This window comes from Equus quagga, chromosome 2, assembly GCF_021613505.1.
Source record: "Equus quagga isolate Etosha38 chromosome 2, UCLA_HA_Equagga_1.0, whole genome shotgun sequence".
NCBI classification, from domain to species: domain Eukaryota; kingdom Metazoa; phylum Chordata; class Mammalia; order Perissodactyla; family Equidae; genus Equus; species Equus quagga.
In genome coordinates, this window is record NC_060268.1 from 44,400,160 (window position 1) to 44,416,196 (window position 16,037).

Here is a 16,037-nt window from a genome sequence, read left to right on the forward strand (position 1 = left end):
AAGGGTGGGGAAATAATAAAGTCAGAGTAGGTTTGATGTCCTGAAATGCAAACTAAATGATTCTGTACAGTTGCTGGAGTGAGCTAAACATTTGATATCAAACTTCTTCAAAAGAAAGTCAAGAACAAAATAGTGTGCAAAAAGTGAAAAGAAATCACCTTTAGGGGTACAAAGAACTGAGGCCACGTGGTAATGTAGAGGTGATGCTCACAATAGGAGCCCTGCAATAGATAAGAAGAATTTACGGCAACTATTTCTTACAACACCAAACTTTTAAGAGTCCATAGGGGCCAAAGCAATGTGGTCCAAGTTTGCACCTTGTGTCCACAGTAAGCTGCTTCCTAATTGTGCACTTCCCTGCACTTTAACCTATAAAATAGCCTAGAGATTTCCTCTAGAGCCAAGATATAGCTGGAAGCAGCCAAAGAGCCAGCCTCTGGTACCTCGTTCCCATTTCTGTCCTTAATCTCCCTCCACTTTGCCTTCATTCAGGGGATGGCCAGAGAGATCACAGCCTCTCCTGCCTAATTACCCTTCTAATCATCCTTTGGACGAGAAGCCTACCAATAACAGTTATGAAGCATCCACTTTATGTAGGAGAGCATACCAAACAGGCCCAGGCAAGAGCATTCCGGCTGGAGCCAGGGTGATTTCAGTGCCTGTGACCCCACAACTTCTCCCTGAATTCTGGGTCAGCCTCCATTGAGGAAGCTATTGTAGGAGAGGTAAAACTGTTTTCTTTCTACCCATATTAGGCTCATTGGCTAAGGCCCCATGAATTAGACTGACAGAAGACAGATTAGCAAAAGAAAAACAGTCAGAAGTTTATTAACATGTGCATCATGCCTACACATGGGAAGACTGCAATAAGTAACTCAGAGTGGTTATTAGAACTTGGGCCTGTATAGCATCTTAACAAGATAACAATGCATTTTGAGAGAAGTGCAAGGCAGAGGAAAAGGACTGAGATTCTAGGGCGACAAACCCTGGGAAGGCAAGTAGATGGGAGAACTAATGGAAGATAAGTAACGTTCGTTACGTAGGTTCCTCTGGTGCTGTCTCCAGCTGATAAGGGTCTAGAATTGTCTCTGGTGACTAACTTCTGTTCTTCCTGGTATAGGGGAAAAGGGAGACACCTTTATAAATTTATGCCCTGTTTTTAGGCAAATAGGGGGAGGTGTCTGCTTCTTTTCAATTCCCTTTAACTCAAAATAATCTTTATGCTAAGGTGGCATATTTTGGGGTGGTATATTCTTCGACCCCTCACTATCCTCCTGGCTGTGTATTTCTTGAAGCTAAAAGCAGCCTTGCCCACCTCTGAATTCTGGCTTACCACTTTCTCCCTCCCTCTCACAATCACTGACTTTCTACACATAAGATTGTTGAGGGCAGCTTTTAAAATTTCATTTCGTCTGTTCCTTGCATTTCTCATACTACCTAAACACATAGCTGGATATATAGTAGGCTTTTAATAAACAATAGCTGTTATGACTATTGTGGATATGATAAAAAAAAAAAAAAAGCAGTGCCACTGATAATGTACTGTGTTTTATCTGCCACGCTAGCCACTTTACACATTTTCTTTCTAATTTCATGGCCAGTTTTGGCTCAGAAAATAAGTAACTTGCCAGAGGTCACATAGCCAATAAGTGAATGTAGTTCAATTTGATTCTTTCCACTTGAACAATGAACAATTTGCTATATTGTATGTCATTTTCCACTCCTACACAACCAAATGTACATAAAAAGATTGTTACCTGGAAGGATGAACATTTACTCTCTAGTTATATTAACAGCTTGGAATTCTATAGCCCAATTATTATGTTTATAGGTGTCTAGAACTTCATCAAAAATAGGGGGTTCGAATTAAATTTTGACCAGCCATAGTTGCCCAGTTGTGTGCAGCTTTGCACTGCGCATCTTAGCCCTTGAGTTTCTAGGATCTCTGATTCTAAGGGTAGAAAACTTCAAAGCTGAGCATTTACTCTATGGTGATTTCCAGGCCATCTTGTTAACTGAAATGCGGCCCTTTGGTGATTACCTTAGACTTGCTGGCTTTGATGTAAACCACCTAATGGATTGTTCCACTGTTTAATTGCCTTTATTTTTCCTCTCTCAACTGAGGTCTTGGTGTGATTATCATCGGCTTAGCCGTGACAGTGACGGGTATCACTGGTTTATCCACCTCTGCTATTGCCACAAATGGATATGTCAGAGGAGGTAATTAAACTTGGGACCCGCACGATCATTTGTAAGGTAAAGGCAACACAGGCTCAAATAGTTCACCATTGACCTTTCTGGAGTGTTTTCAAAGGTAATCCAAGTTGGTTCCTTTTTTTCCTCCCCAGGCAAGAGAGATGCAAGAGAAATGGGGAAGGATTTAACCTTTGTCAAACCCCCAACTTTCTTATTCAGGTTCCTCTCAAGCAAGAGAGAAGGTCAAATGCCATGTTTTCTCTTTTCACAGCCAGGGTATTTTCTCTCCCAGGACACCAGCACAAGTCAACTTTTCCTTTCCAGGGCTGCATTTCAGATTGTGTTTACTTTTGGAAACCATCCTTCATCATAATGAGCAGTTCTCCGACTTGATCTTTATGCCAGGCACACCAGTTTCTCCTTAGCACAAAGGAACTCTGTGGGGACCCAAGGCATGGACGTGAAAACTTAAATTAAAGGCAGTATAGTTTACAGCAGTAGGGAATCCAAAGAAGAAAAGTAAAACATAATATCTTCTATCTTTCGTTACCAACAGGTCTTGGAGTTCTCATAATTCTTCTTTCCACCATGGTAACTTCTATTACTGGGTTGTCAACTTCTGCAATAGCAACTAACGGGTTTGTTCGTGGAGGTAAAATTTCTAAGATATCTAATGCTCTCATCACTTGCTACGGGTAGGCAAAAACTTTTTATATATTTCTTTTTTGATTGGAACAAGAAAGTAGCCCAATGTTTGAAGCCTGGCTAACTATTTGGATGAGCTGGATGCAAAAGGAAGCATAAGGTACTGTGAGTGTGGTCCTGGTCTACTCTGGTCAGATATGGTCTCTTTTGTAATGGACCTTTCTGGCACGTTGCAGGTCATGGTTTCCAGATGCTCAAATTCCTTGGGTAAATGTTTTATTTTTCAGGCTAGTCTGCACACCTCTTGCTCGTGTTTCCTGGAAAATGATTCCTGGACATGGCTTTAATTTTACAGTTCAGTACATTTCAGGTGCTTCCTAGACCTTCACGGAATGAGATCTTATAGAACATTTCAGGTTTTTCGTGGGGAGCCTGATCTTTCTATGACAAGATTCAGACTGCTGCCTCCTGAATTACTGGTGACTTCTTGAAGTATTGGAGCCAAACACCTTTCTTGGGGGATTTTGCAGGTCTTGGATTCGTCATCATTGGACTGAGTGTGGTAGTGACAACACTCACAGGTATTTCTATGTCTGCTATTTGCACAAATGGAGTAGTAAGAGGAGGTAAGCCAATTCATTTACTTATGACCACAAGCTTTGATCATGTGATAATGTCTAGAGTTGGTTTAACATTGAAAGTAAAAGTTTTATATTGATAATTACTCCCCAAAACCTGAAAATAGAATAAAATAACCCAAAATTTAGACAGCAAGGCAAAATTCTTCTCAATGAAAATTGAGATCTCCAAAAAGGACTTCTTTGATCCATTTCCTGTGATTCAACACGTTTATAAAGTAGAGAGGAAGGAATGTGTCTAGAAGGAAGGCATAGAGTATTACAGTAACATAAATGGTTTCTTTGTGCCTTGGATGGGCCCCATTGGCTCTCTCCCAGGCCCCTCAGCATGGGTCTTCTCAGTGCCCCGGCTGACACTGCTGACACTTCTACTCAGCAACCCTCAGACTTCACCCCAACACTGTGGTCCCGGTGGCCAACAAGCAGGAGACGATCCTTAAAAAGAAAATAAAAATAGACAAAACAAAGAGTTCCTTTCAGATCATCCAGGAACAAACAGGACTAGGCAGAAAATGAAGTGGCTGAAGTTAATTATTGTTCTAACTTCCTTTCTTCCCCCTTGCATTCTGCTTTGGCTCCTCAAGTCTCTACTTGGGTTACCTTATCCAGGTCTCCCTGCCCTGGGCCTTCTAAAACACCAGCCTGCCTACAACATATGCCTCTCACAGCGTCTGCCTGGCTCTTCTTTTGACCAAGCCTGAGTGACTGGCTAACTAATTTGTTGAATGTAATCTGGACAGAGGAAATAATGGGATATGCCCCACCCAAACAATAGGTTACATTGTTAGAGAGGGCTTTGACCCTTTAACCCAAAGGCATGTCTATAGTGGAGGAAATTTGTTTTCAGTAAAAGATAGTTCTGTTTTGTTTTCAGGTATTTTTACAGTGTCATTTGCCTACCAACTCTGTCCACCTCTAAGACTAGCTCAGTATAGAAAGTCGTTAATTTACTATGGTCTGTGATGACATCTAGCTATCCAGGCCTCTCAACTTCTAGTCGTTTTTACCTTCAGTAACCTGCTCAGTCCACTCTAGGCAGTTAACGAGCCCAGCTCAGTCTTTCCTGTGCACAGAAGCACACAGCCATGTATAGAACGGCCTTTTCAAGGTCCAAGGGAGAAGCAACTGTTCCAAGCCCTCCCCACCTTTCTTCTATTTGCCACCCCCATACGCGTATGGGTATTTGGCAATAATCGTGCTTTCTTGAACTAAAAACATGGAAAACCAAATGTGATTTATAGGATGGATAATACAAAGCACTATACAGATACCCTTTATATGTAGCTAATATATACTAGACAATTACACCAGAAAAGAAGTTAGAAGAACAATGATAAACTTCACCTGCTGCATTTTTTGCCTAGGCCTGCCTGTTCCTGGAAATTTCAGACATAAAATTTTATTTCAGTTACTGTATTGATTTGAACTCTTCAATGAATTTTTTTAAAGACAAAGCATTTTTGGGGTAAAGTTTGCTGTATTCTTATTTGTAGCATTTGTGCTCAATTAAATTTCAAAAACTTGGATTTTATTAAGTTAGGATAGTTCTATTGCAGATTATATATAGAGTACAAGGAAGGGCTAAGTTATTTATTCAGGTGACACAAGATTCCTAAAATTATTAGGAAATTATAATACAGATATTAGAATAGTTAATATTTCAAATGTTCTCAAATGTTCAAAGTTATCTGATCATATAAACTAAATCCCTTGGCAGTTCCTCCCTGTAAAACATGTCCATTTCTTGTTTCAGGTGGGGCCTACTATCTAATTTCCAGAAGCTTAGGGCCCGAGTTTGGTGGGTCTATAGGCTTGATCTTTGCTTTTGCCAATGCAGTGGCTGTTGCTATGTATGTGGTGGGATTTGCTGAGACTGTGGTAGACCTTCTTAAGGTAATTGAAAGCTTTTCTTTTCTTCAACCAAGCAAGATAATTTGGGTCAACTTGCTCTTTCAGGGCACTAGGGGATATCATTATGACAAGATGAGAGGAAATAGATTTATTCTGCAGAATGTGGAAGTTGAATACAGTTGAAGGAGCCCTAGGCTTGACATCAGAACTGACTTGGAATCCTGACTCTCACATTTGCCAACTGAGAGGTTTTGGACCAGTCCCTCTATTCATCTGAATCTTGTTTTCCAAATCTCTAATATGGGCTCATAATACTGTGCCACATATTTCATGGAAATGTGGTGCAAATCAAATGAAACAATGTACATGAAATACTGCATAAAATATGAAACAAAAGAGAAATAATGGGCATTATTATCAGCAGCAATATTACTATTATGGTTATAGATTTCCAAAGGGAAGGAAAGTCCAAACATTAGAATAACTCACTGCAGAAAACTAGGTGTTTCTTAGTTTATGTGTCCCGGCTGGATGGTATACATGTGAGCACATTAACTGACTGGTATATGAACTACCTTCTAGTCCTCTTCTCCTGGTAGTGATAGCATTCGCTGAATTCTATTGGTAACAGTACCTCTATTAGAAAGTTAGATGAATAAATGAGTGGATTGTATAGTTCACAAGGTATGTTATCTTCAAGACATTCATTATCTGGTTTGTATAGTTTGTTCTTTAGTTGGATGGCACTTATTTTCCAATGTTCACATTGGAAACCACTCATTTGTGTTTCTCTGGGATTCCTCTTGACACACAAAAATACCTACTCATTCTTCTGAAACAAAACATGATATATGTATGTACACATACATTTACTTAGTGCTACAGTAGCTTCAAAAGCTGTGACTAGAATGAATCTCTAAAATTTCCAACTCATAATCATGGCTATCAAAGGCCTATTATCACAGTAGAAAGTAATGTTAGCTCCTTATCTTCTCAAATTTGTGAGCACTTTATTTTTCTATTATCCTGTATGGTCCCAGATGTTAGTAAACAATATCTCTTCTTACTGTTAAATGCTACAATAAGACATATAGGCAAAAAAGCTCCATCTCTAACTATTTTAGTAATTTTTTGTTCCAGGAGACTGATTCAATGATGGTGGATCCAACCAATGACATTCGGATAATAGGCTCCATCACAGTGGTGATTCTTTTAGGAATTTCAGTAGCTGGAATGGAATGGGAAGCTAAGGTAAATTTCTCAAAATGATGTTACCAACAACTGCTGGTCAGGTCCTGAACAAATTGCAGGAATAGAAAGAACCCTATATTCGGAAAGAATTGCTGTTATTACTTGCTATAGCAAAAGTTGCAGGTTAGTGCTAGGTAGGACATCAAGCCCTCAAAGCATGAGGTCCAGGCAGTCATGACTCACAGCTCATGTGTCACATGATCAGGCCTGTGCTTTGTCTTTCTTTTGCTACCATCACAGTGACACAGCCACCAAGGTTGCTGCCATATTCACTCACAGACCCCTATGATGAGCACATGCTGGAAGCCTGTGTCTCTCAGTCACATCCCTGTATCCCCTGTCAAGTTGGCTGTGGGTGCTGAAGCCCAAAAGAACTGACAAGTGTGTTGGGAGAAGGTAATAGAGGCAGGAACTATCCTTCTCCTCTGAAACCCAGTACTTCAGCAACAAATTTGAGGCCATATCATAGGCCCTGGAACTAGAGAATATCTGGATTTAGCTAGTAGTAATACCGTCAGTAAATTTCTGAGGGATGGGGAGCATGTCTTCTGCTGGCTTTGTAGTTCTCTACAGTGACTCGTGCAATTGAAACTGGTCACATGTGCCTGGAGATGCGGTGACTAGACCTAAGTGGTCACCAGAAATGGAAAGATGGGCGAAGGCTCCCACCTGTGTAAGGCGATAGGAAACATTCCTACATGGCACTTATTTGTGGATTATGCATTCACACATTAAACAAAAATTGATGACGTGCTTATCATGTGCTGGGCATTCTGCCAGACGCTGCATATTCAGCTGTGACGAAAATAGGCCAATCCCTGTCCTAGTTGAGCATATGGTCTATGTGGATATGAGTAGTAATCAAGTACATAAACTAGTAAATATAAAATGGTAAATTGTAAAGGAAATAAACAGAGCACTGAGATAGAAAATAACGGGGAACCTAGTTTTGGTGACTTTATTTCCTTAGGGAGAAAAGGTCGTTTCATGGCAGTAGGGGGTAAAGTTTAAAGCTCCAGGATTGTTGTTAGAGAGCCTGGATTTGAAGATGGTTTATATCCATATGACCTTCAGTAAATTGGTTAACCTTTCTGTGCCTCAGTTTCTTTATCTTTAAAATGATGCTAATCATGTTACCTAATGCCTGTGGTTATTGGTGGTATTATTTATCTGAAAGAATACAGTAGTTCCCCTTTATCCACGATTTCACTTTCTGTGATTTCAGTTAAGGGTTCTGTGGTTCCTTGGTCAACAATGGTCTGAAAATATTAAATTGGAAATTCTAGAAATAAAGAATTCATTACTTTGAACTTGGGCACTGTTCTGAATACTGTGATGAGATCTCTCGAGGTTCTGCCCCATCCCACCCAGGATGTGAATCATCCCTTTGTCCAGCATATCCACGCTGTATATGCTAGCTGCCCACCCGCCCATTAGTCACTTAGAATCCCCTGTGAATAAGGGAACTACTGCACTGCTGAAGTTAAATCTGCATCTGTCATATTGTAAGCCCTCAGCGAACATTAGTTGTTATTATTTAAATTCAGAGGTCAGGAAAGGACTCTCTGAGGAGATAACTAAGACTTAAAGGATGAGAAGGAGATAGTTATGCAAAGAGAAGGGAGAAGAGCGTTCCCAGCAGAGAGAACGGCATATGGCAAGGCCAAGCCATTAAACTCCATGAAATGTAGGAGGGACTAAAAAAAGATGATCTGGCTGGTCAGCCTTGCAGACTGCTTGTGCTGGGCACACATTGGTAACCCAACATCTGATGCACTAGGCATCATGGGAATTCTATGAATCGTTCTGTGTTCTTGTACTCCTTCTGCAGTTAGCACTTAGAAGAGGAGGAATCCATAGATGCTTTGCCTAGAAAAGAAATAAACTCTATTAGTGTTGAAACTTTTGGCTTCATTTATATTCCTGAGGACACTGCAGTAGGTTACCCACCTAGTACTTGGAGTGTTCTTGAAATGTCACCTTCAAGTGCCCAACCACATGCTCTCATTGAAAATGTAACATCTACTCTCAGGTCAAGTAAGGCTTATTAAGACGCCATTCTATAAGGTTACACTTACTACCTACTCTGGATAGTAGAATCTTAACTAGAATAATCGGGTAAAGTCTTTCTCCAGTGGACATATAACTTTTATAATTATATAAAAAGTAGTTAAAGAAATCTAATTTGGCCTCCTTTTACTTTGCCATTCCAGGCTCAGGTGATTCTTCTGATCATTCTTCTCATTGCTATTGCAAACTTCTTCATTGGAACAGTCATTCCATCCAACAATGAGAAGAAGTCCAGAGGTTTCTTTAATTACCAAGGTATGTATGACAAATTAGTTGCAATAAATGATTCTCCATTGTCTGCCTCCATTACCACCCCTGTGACCCCCATTCTAGCCACTGGAATCCCAGTGTGGTCCAGGGAATAGCCTCCATTGGTGTCAGGAGATCCAGAATGAGTCTAAACCCTGATGCTCATCAGCTAGATGGGTCACCTAACACGTTTGGGGCTCAGATTTTCCTGCTAAAGTGTGGGTGATAATAATTACTTCCTGAGGGGATTTTTGAGAAGTAAATAAGATAGTGGATGTAAAAGTGCTTTGAAAACCTTGAAGTCCTGGACAAATTGTTGTCACTGTCAAATAGTAGAAGTAGAGTGCACCTGCAAGGAAAGAGAACACAGCTCAGACAATTTGTTCAACCATTGACAGCACTAAAGTCAAACACAGTCATTTTTTTTCCTGCTAGGCCTTTTTGCACCTTGCTTTCCTGTAGCATCACCTAGTTAAGCATCACTGTCAGGTTTTCAAGCATAAAAGATCATAGGAGTTACTTAGTGTAGCATCCTGTGATAACATCACTAAGCATGAAATCTGACTTCTCTCGCCCATTCTCCTCCGCCTATCCACTCTTTCCTAGCTTTCCACTCTAGCTTACCCAGAATCCACTGCTGAGATTTTTTTATATTTCTCTTCACTATTTAGTCAGTTGTGAGTATTTCTTTCCTTTTTATATCACATCGCCTCTTTCTTCAATTCTTTTTCTTTGTAAAGATTGTCTTTTTTGCTTTGCATGTTAACATCCTTTTCCTTTCTATTCTTTTCCCTCATTCCAGCTCCTGTTGTATTTTTTCTGATAATTTAAATTTTCTTTCCCTATTTTTGCATCATCCTACATTCTTTTGATCACATTTTTCTTCCTTCCTCTTCTTTCCTTCTTCTTTTTCCTTTCTGTTTTTCTTCTAGATTATTTCCTCTTAATTTAAGTAATTTGATGACAGCCTGTGGGATAGTATTATCTTATGACCAAAGCTTCTCAGGATATTAGTCTCTCAGACGTAAGACATTGGTATAAGGATTTAAGATCCAATCTCTGGAAATGAGGGGCGAGGAGGTTAGAACATTAGTAGCAAAACTCACCCATGAGGTTCTCCACCGATCAAAAAAAAAAAAGCATAGAAAAGCAGTGTGTTGAAAGCAGGTATTTATGCATGTGAATATGTAGTTGTATGTGTGTAGGGCAATTATGTGTGTGGTATTTTTATAAGTATGCCAACATGGTCATGAGAAAATTCTCCATTTCCTTCTTTTTGAATCTTCTAGATTTGAAGAAGTCAGGCAGCCTGGGTCTCTGTTGGCACAAAAGTAACTGAATTTTCAGAGCTATGTCCTAGAGATCTAAAACCTTGTGATACATGTTTTTGACTCTTGGCAAATATTAACATGAGATTCATCGGGAGTACACCAACATCTTCAAGTTCTTTCCATTTAGAATATAGGGACACATTTGCATTTGGGGCTATAGAAGCCAAAGGTAACTTTATCTCTTACTCTGTAAAGAAAGTCTACATGATAATTTTCTCATTATTTGTGTTGCAGCATCAATATTTGCGGAAAACTTTGGGCCAAGCTTCACGAAAGGCGAAGGCTTCTTCTCTGTCTTTGCCATTTTCTTCCCAGCAGCTACTGGGATTCTCGCAGGTGCCAATATCTCAGGAGATCTGGAGGTATGTTGTTTTCTCTGCATTTGTATTAATAAACATATCCATAAAGGACCTTCTGTGTGTCCAAGGCACTCTGGGAGGTGGTGGTATGGTTGGTGAGCAGCACACGGAGCAGAAATACTGCTTCTGTTAGGATCGATTCCAAATCCCTTGATTTCCTCAAGGAAGGAACTTTTGAGCATGACCTTAAAGCAAAAGCTAGATGCTGCCAATTGGTCAGGAACTGGAAGAGCATTCCAGGCAGAGAAGACAAAAGTCTCTCACGGTTTAACTGGAAAAGGCCTGAATGAGGCTGGATAACCTTACAAGGCAAAGGGAAACAGCCGTTGGAGGGAGCTGAATGAGAGGTGCTTGTCCTGGATTATCACCCTCTGAAAGAGGGGACTATGCCTTTGGCTTCGTTTGTTGCTGTATCCTCGGAGGTAGCAAGGCTTCAATCCATATTTATTGAGCGAATGTATAAAGGCATTTAGATTTGTTATATTAAGGACCATAGTGCCATGGCAAATTCTTGAGCAGAGATATGGCATAAAAAAGATTATTCTGAGGCTCAGAAAAATTAAGCAACTTGTTCAAAATGATTCAAGTGGTAAGTATTACTGCTTAATGAAATTTAGCTATAGACGTTGAGCTTCCGGTTTCTCAGATTTGGAAATGTATCAGGGGTCATTGATTTAAATTTCTGCAAACTGTAAGCACACATTTAAATAAAGAATATTGTACTTTCCTTAGACTCCTTACAAACAAGTTTTTATTATTAGGCGCCTCGTAGTCAGTTCAGCTCAGCCAATACTTACTACTGACACCAGGCACTAGAGAAGCAAGGAAGAGCTCGATCCTTCCTTCAAGGAGCTCATGGTCTAAGAGGGAGACAGACTAACCCCATATGAGTCATAAGCAGCAAGAACAGAATCATGTGCAAGGGAGAGAGGAAACAGTAATTGTCTGTCCCCAGAGAAGTAAGAGAAGGCTTTCAGAGGAGGGGAAACTCAATCTAGATTTCAAGGGATGAATAGAAGTTCATCAGCAGAACAAAGAAGAGAGGGACATTTGGAACAGAAGGCGTGGAATGTAAAAAGTCACAGAGAAAGTTGCTCATGATGGAAATTATTTTACATGTGGTGTGGGGTATGCAAATCTTTTCATCACTGTATTAATAAACATATTTAGAAAGGATCCTCTATGTGTCCAAGGCACTCAGGGAGTAAGCAAAGAACTAGAAGATATTCCTATCTAAAAAGACAAGACTTAAATTTCCTTTCTTCCAAGGTAAATGCTGACCTAATTTAGGGTTGCTATATCAGTAAAGAATTTTATTTTATCTATCAATTAGTACTGAGACATCTCTGAGTTTACACGTCAAAAAAATGCAGAATGTGTCCTGTAATGATTTTCAGGGCACATGTGCTCATAGTGTTATTGTAAAAAGTTACACTCTTTCTATCTAGAAATACTCTGGTGATTTTGCAATTAAGCTTAATTTTTAGCACCTACACTTCTATACTATTGAAAAGAACTCAGAGATCCTTTAAACTATAGACAATGGAGTTTGAATATTACCCCAAAACTAGCCAGAGACACTAAGGAGGTGAGATCAGGGAGTACCAAGATGAGATATGTGTTTTAGAGAGAGCCTGCCAGCAGCTTGTGAAGGATGGATTAGAGGGTGCAGGGTGATAGGTAGGGAGACTGGAGGCAGAAGGATCAGTTAGAAGATATCACAGTAGTCTGGGCAAGAAATGACATGAACCTGAATTAAGGCCATGGCAGGGGACATGAATCAAAGCGATCAGCTTCTGTTACAGTTAGGAGAGGAAATGGAAGGCATGTTTTTTATTATGCTCTGCAGTAAGAAAACATCATACATCACAACCGAGTGAACACATACAAAATTTTCCCCAAATAGTTCTTTACTTTATTACAAACGATGTCTTGTGATATTTTCACATCAGTTCTATTCCATTGTATTCTTTGAATGCTGGTTGCAACCTCCTGAATTGATTGCATGGTGTAGTAGATGAGGAAAAGGAAGCTTGGATTTGGCCATTGAGGTTGAAATGGCAGAACGACATCAGAGTGGAGATGTCTAGTGGGTAGCTAGATTTGTGAGTCTGGAGCTCTGGAAAGGAACTAGGGCAGGACTAGAAGGCATGGCATGGATGAGTTTATCCAGGTCTACGCAAGAGGGAGGAGTGAAGAGGACTGAGGCAGTAACCATGGAAAAGATATTCAAATATTAATGGTAGAAAAGGAGTCTAGAAAGAAGAAAGAGAAAGAGCTCTCTAAGAGATAGGGGAAACCAAGAGAGAGTGGGATCATGAGAGTCAAGAAAGGAGACTGCTTTGAGAAGTAATAATTAACATGATTGAAAGCCAGAGTGGTCAAGCACGTTGAGGACTGAGAGGTGACCACATATTGGGAAGTGACAAGGAAGCTTCAGTATTTATAGATATTATTTCTCTCTCAGAGTGAAACTAGCAATAATCAAAACATAATTGATTCAGTTCAACTTAGCAAACATTTATTGTTTACATACTAGGGATATGCAAGGTGCTACCTCTGCTCACAACCTCAGAATCCTTCCCAGGAGGGCACTTCAGGTTGCCAGTGACAGTCAATGAGGGTTGGCACAAGGGGGTGCTGCAAAATTCCTGAACCTTCTATTTGTTAACACATCAATTGATGATCTGTAAACATGTGCCTGGGAAAAGATTTGGGCGATACCCAAGTCTAATCAAGAGAGTCAAGATGCAGTTTCAGGGATGCAAGATTAGGACGTGATTGACATGAAAAAGCAGCAATCTAATAGGTTGCTTATAAAATCAATCTTAAGAAAAAAATATAATATTTAGTGAAGAAAGATGAAAGAAAGTTAGATTGTGTGTTACTGCTGGGGAGATGGAAACTAATATTTAGAGTGAAAACTAAGACTTTGTCAAAGTCCTGAGCTCTGTCTGGGGGAGACATGGCCAGACTAGACAACGTGAAGATATGATCATACAGTAAGATATTGGCATCTCAATTTATGTTGGGTCAAATTAGGCCCTCCTGTGTGTTCTAAAAAAGTAATTTTAGAGCTTGCAGCAGATAGTTGTAAATAAAAATGAAGTTTTTGTGTTTTAGGTACAAGACTGCCTTCCTTCTTATATTGCTTATCTTTATATATATTTCCTTTCTTCCCACTTAAATGAGTTCTTCATATTTCACTCAGATCCCAAGAAACCCTTAATCAATAAAATAAAATTTGAAACATATCATGAATTGGGAGATTGAGCGGACTTCATTGCAGCCTCGATTGCCTTCTTTTTCCTTCTATGTGCTGCTCAATTGCACACTTTCGGAGACAATAGTTTGGAAGGAACAGGCTGGGCATGTATGTATCAGAACAAACCCCGTGTGCAGGTATTCCAGAAGAGTGGGAAGGAATTAATGATCACACAGTGGCTCCACAGGGCTGGCTTACTCCCTCGTGAGGGCAGATTCGCTTGGTTTAGTTATCATTTCTAGCTGTCAGGTTGAATCTACATTCAGCATGATTTGACCTTTCTGGTGGATTTGAGCAGCAGATTTAAATTAAAAAAAAAGAAGGTTCAAGCTTTGTTTGACTGCATTGATTGCTTCTTTGTATTGATGAGTCTCATGTTCTCTGGTGGGGGAACTAATGCCTACTGAGATTGTGCTTCCCTCAATACAATATTTATTGACTCCTACTGTATGCCAGGCACTGTCCCGTATAAGCAATGAATACATTAAAATCTCTATTTAATAATCCCCATTAAGTTAACTTCAGTTATTCAGAAGTTATGCTCCTTGGAAATTGATTATGATACCATTTAGCCCCCAAGATAGGATATAAAATGGTGTATTATATATAATGTGAGCTCAGTTCAGTGAATTTATATATATTTATAAGCAAGAGAAAAACCCATTTTCTGGTATAACCTTAAATTTGCCTCTTTCTTTATGCCTGTTTATGGAAATTAAAAAGATCCCATTGCAGTTATTCCTGAACCGGATCTCAAATGGGAAATTTGAGGGATTGGAGAATTTAGTAGGTCATCCTTTTTGCTCAGTCAAAAGTGATTTTTTTGTAAAGGCAAGCGTAAGCTTAGTAGAAAACAAATGTGTACACACAGATATCGTCAATGTGCTGGGTATGTTGGTATATTTCCCCTAATACTTTCAGGTCTGACATATCTGCATGAAATTCACAGGAGATAAAGGGAAGGGAGAGAGGTTAGTGAGTGAACTAATTCATATATTTTTCTATAAAACCTCCCTCCTGGACAGTTAGAGATCTCTTCTATTCAGTGCCAAGTTCTACAGATTTGTTTATTCACTTTAAACACCTTGTCTTTGTCCAAAAAGAATTCGAGCTCACCACTGTCATTTGCTTCTTTTCTTTAGAACTTGCCTCAGGAAGGGTAGCCTAAAAATTTGAAAATATGGAAATAACTCCAAGTAATCTCTGTTTCTTATCCTACCCTGTCTCCTTGTTCCTCCACATTATTTTTTTCAAAGGATCCCCAAGATGCCATCCCCAGAGGAACCATGCTGGCTATTTTCATCACCACTGTCGCCTACTTAGGAGTTGCCATTTGTGTAGGTGAGTTGTATGTGTCCTGGTGTCAAAATGCCAGAATTATAAGAGGTGCAGTTGTTTTTTATGTCCAGTGGGCTTTCAATGGAACAAAAGTAGAAAGTATTTTAAAAGGCAACAATTTTAATTCCCTTCTTGGATGCTCTACGTGTTTGAATGCAATAAAGCTGTAACACAGATGTCTCTGGATCTGGGCTAGGGTAGCACTAATCAGATTGTCATTGTACCTGAACACAAAGAGGGTCCCATTTTGCTACTCTGGGTGATAAACCCACTGCTAAGGAAGCCACCATTTCCAGCACCCACCTCCCTTGCCCTGGGAGACAGGTGGAAAACAGAACAACAGGAAAAAAAGCCCAAAACAAACAAAAACAACCAAAAAAGCCCTAGGAAAGTATGAAAGATGTAGAATTGATGACTGTGCCTCCTCCTTGCACTGCTGTCCCTAATATGGAAATGTCACTGCCACCAATTGGCAAGAAATCAGAACAAGAGCCAGCTGCCAGCATTGTGGGCGGCCAGCCCCCACATTGCTCAGTGAGCAGAAAATAGAAGGATTTGCCTGCTGTTCCTAAGCTGACTTTTTTTTCCACCTGCTGCCTGCAGCCACACCTCCTCCTAGTTGGGGGTCACCTCTTGCTTATGCATTATAGGAGAAAAATAAATGTGGAACATTCAGACAAGAAAACTTCTTTCTGTGCACACTAGGGAATACAGCTCCAGGCTGGACCACCACAGAAACCCGGATGACCATTTTACCAAAGGGCACATCCCAGTGGTCCTCATCTTACTATGAAGGAAATTGGGAAAGTACATATATCTTGAGTTGGTTTCTAGAGAAAAAAGC

The 16,037-nt window shown here is 39.9% G+C and overlaps 1 protein-coding gene across 3 annotated transcripts in view; it reads left to right on the top strand.

The window, feature by feature from the left end:
* The window catches only part of SLC12A1 (solute carrier family 12 member 1), an 84,533-nt gene that overhangs the window by 14,514 nt on the left and 53,982 nt on the right, over positions 1-16,037 (top strand). The window contains exons 5-11 of one of the 3 annotated variants that reach the window (XM_046654228.1): positions 2,753-2,848; positions 3,372-3,467; positions 5,233-5,372; positions 6,471-6,581; positions 8,795-8,906; positions 10,466-10,593; positions 15,112-15,196. In XM_046654228.1, coding sequence (XP_046510184.1) covers positions 2,753-2,848; positions 3,372-3,467; positions 5,233-5,372; positions 6,471-6,581; positions 8,795-8,906; positions 10,466-10,593; positions 15,112-15,196 — 768 coding nt within the window. The remainder of the gene's footprint in view (positions 1-2,752; positions 2,849-3,371; positions 3,468-5,232; positions 5,373-6,470; positions 6,582-8,794; positions 8,907-10,465; positions 10,594-15,111; positions 15,197-16,037) is intronic. The other 2 variants (XM_046654229.1, XM_046654231.1) reach the window with 2 other exon arrangements.